Source organism: Bactrocera neohumeralis, chromosome 4, assembly GCF_024586455.1.
Source record: "Bactrocera neohumeralis isolate Rockhampton chromosome 4, APGP_CSIRO_Bneo_wtdbg2-racon-allhic-juicebox.fasta_v2, whole genome shotgun sequence".
Taxonomy (NCBI): Eukaryota; Metazoa; Arthropoda; class Insecta; order Diptera; family Tephritidae; genus Bactrocera; species Bactrocera neohumeralis.
The window spans coordinates 39,146,439-39,149,408 of record NC_065921.1 but is presented as its reverse complement, the minus strand read 5'-3'; the positions used below and the strand labels follow the sequence as shown (position 1 = coordinate 39,149,408).

The window sequence follows — 2,970 nt, the reverse complement described above, 5'->3', positions numbered from 1 at the left end:
ACAATCGATTTATTGAAAACCAAGTTTGGTGAACGTCTTGTCTCACGAAATGGTGCAGTCAATTGGCTGCCTCGGTCGACCTTCCCAAGTGACATCGCTTCACTTTATGGGCTTTTGAAAAGATACGATTTCGAGCCAAATTTTCTTCAGCGATTTCTGACTCAATGGTTATGGAAAGAGCATTCTGAAAAGATTCAAGAGGTGCCATTCCATCTAGGAAAAGAACAACGGTTTATGTGATTTGTGGGCTGGTGGGCTCATTGGTTCATATATCCTAAAAAATGATGCCGGTAAAAATGTGACCGTCATTAATGACCGAAATTAAAGCTCGTGATCTCTGCAAAAATTAGTTTCAACAATACGGCATCACTTTCCATTCATCGCATCAATACTTGAGAGAACACTTGAAATAATTTCACGTTTCTCGAACGATCATGTTATCACAAACTTTTTCTGTGGAGATTGAACTCTAATGAATCACGCCTGACCATTACTTGAAATGACGACAAAATTGAACTCAACGGATGGACCAACATTTGAATTAAGATATGATAATATTTTTGATCATAACACTAAGTCTACTTATAGTATATTCTCTGAACATACATATACGATCATAATCGATCATAACGTTTTTAACTTTGCACTATATAAAGATTTGATTCGCAGATAAGGTTGAAGCTATTTTCGAAATATAAGGAATCAATTCGAAATAACTTGGATGTTTTCATTACCTATTGCAATAGGTTGGAACCTTTGAAAATGGTAAAAAGTAGGCAATATATATGTTTTCCATTTTTAATCGGAAATTCTCTTTTTCTTCCTTGAAGTCTCTGCTTTGTAAAGGAGTAAAAAATATAAACATTACTATCACGCATTTTTTCGCCAAGTAGCTCATGTCCTAACTTCCACTTTTTTAATATTTTCATCAGTTAAAGAGGTCGAAAGTCGTCTAGAGCTTAATCACCGTAAACCTTTTCCAATATTCGCAATGATTCCTCACTTGAAGTAGGATTAGAAATACAGAATTTGAGACAATTCATATGTCCGATATTTTTATCCGATTTGAAACAAACTGGCTCGCGCTCATATTTGGCATAGTAATTAAGGACAGTCCTACCTACTTGAATTTTTTTGAAATATCATTTGCCCGGGGAGTTAAATTACATTTTCCGGGTGCGTTTTTGTCGCAATTTATATACATCATTTCGTTATTTTTATTTAATAAAAATGTTATACTGTTGACTGCTATACTAAAAACTATTTTCAACTTCGGTCTAAAAAATTCTGGTTGCTTTTTTTAATTTAATTATTTGTAGAAGTCGATATGTTTTACATCCCTAAAAGGATCACTTCAAAAATTACCGAATCTGGTGATATAGGACCAGAGGAACAGCAACCATCACAAAAACGTTTAAAGCTCACATTTCACATTCACAGTGTATTACTCACATTTAGGTTAGTTTACTTTGCTGTTACTTATGATAATGCGGCTGGTTGAAGCATTTTTCAGGTGTCACTTTTGAAAAGGTTGTGTACAAATCTTGTAAGGTGTGCAGGCGCAAATGACACCAACGGAATGCGGCAGACTTCATGCTAATTATTAACAAGACTTTTAACTAAATTTTTTACATAATTTTCTTTTGTATTTTTATTTCTTATTATCAAAATGTAATTCTTTAATTTATTAGCAATAGACACGCGTACTTATAAAGCACTTCAAACTACTCCAATCACTGATTTGTCGACCAAACACACGCACCTCATTTCACTTCCACCGGCTGACGACGCGCCACCTCAGCTGCGGCGTGCGCTGCTGCCGTGATTTCTTGTGGAATATTCGTGCCTTGTGGCACAAAACCATTTTCGCCCGCGGTATAACGCACCTCGATCAGCTGACCATCGGCATCGTAGTAACGGTAAGAGCCCGAAACCTCCAAAGTCTCCTCGTCGGTGCCGGCGTTCTTTACAATGCCAACCTCCTCACGCTGCGTGCCATCGGCACCCTCGTAGGAGAAGACGAAAGAGCCATCATCTTTACGCTCTGCCACCGATTTCACAATTGGCACGAACTCCTTCTCCTTCTCGGTCTGCACAACGGCAACCACTGGCTTGCCTATCGCCAGGGGGCGATCGCGTATGGTGGCAGCTGTGGCGAGCGCGAAAGCTGAGGCGCAAATGAACAGGACCACGCACTGTTTGTGGAGTAAATGAAAATAAGAAAAAAAAAATTTGTTTAATAGAATATTATAAAAGGTATTAAAAGCGTTTAACACTAACCAATTTAGCCATATTTAATTAATAATTTGAGGATTTGCTTTCGGTGCGTCGAAGTATTAAACAAAAGTGTGTGCCGATAGCCCGAAGTTGCTTCACTGTCTAGAATAGAATAAATGTCTGCTGCAGGCATTGTCAAATCTGTTTTTATACCCGCCAGCAGAATCGTACCATCATTCTGCTTCTTTCTCTTCACTTACCATCTTCATTCACCATTCACGCGTAAACGCTTAGTCTTTGTTTTTGTTTTTGCTTTTGCATTTGTTCTTTGTTATTTCTATTATATAATATTCGTAAATTTATGTCGTAATTTATTGCCGCAGAAAAAAATCATAATGGAGAAATCTCAACGGCATATGCAATGCGTAGAAAGTTTCGCCGAACTCTGAGGCTCACCAATAAACACTTGCAGATCTTTGAAAGCGCGTATTAATGGGTTTGTTGAACTAGCGCTCGTAACTCTGGATAGTTGTGAAGGTTTTGGGGAACCTGGGAGTGTTGATGCTGTTGGCACGTATTTCGCATGTGAAGATTGGGTGCAGCTAAAAAGAACGGGAAGAGTAGAAAGATTAAAGAATTATAAATTAATTAGGGACTATTTTTTATTCTGGGTGTTGAGATATCTATTTATCACTTGGTGTATATGCTTGTGTGACTTGAGCAGATTTTATGCCAATTAGTTCCAAAAAAACG

At 37.7% G+C, this 2,970-nt stretch overlaps 1 protein-coding gene across 1 annotated transcript; it reads right to left on the bottom strand.

Moving 5' to 3' along the window:
- Positions 1 to 1,763: 1,763 nt before the first annotated feature.
- Positions 1,764 to 2,493, bottom strand: LOC126754853 (endocuticle structural glycoprotein SgAbd-9-like). Its single transcript, XM_050467039.1, has 2 exons — positions 2,478 to 2,493; positions 1,764 to 2,275 (listed from the first exon to the last, which is right to left on the bottom strand). The coding sequence occupies exons 1-2, from the start codon at positions 2,491 to 2,493 to the stop codon at positions 1,764 to 1,766; spliced, it is 528 nt and encodes a 175-aa protein (XP_050322996.1).
- Positions 2,494 to 2,970: the final 477 nt, after the last annotated feature.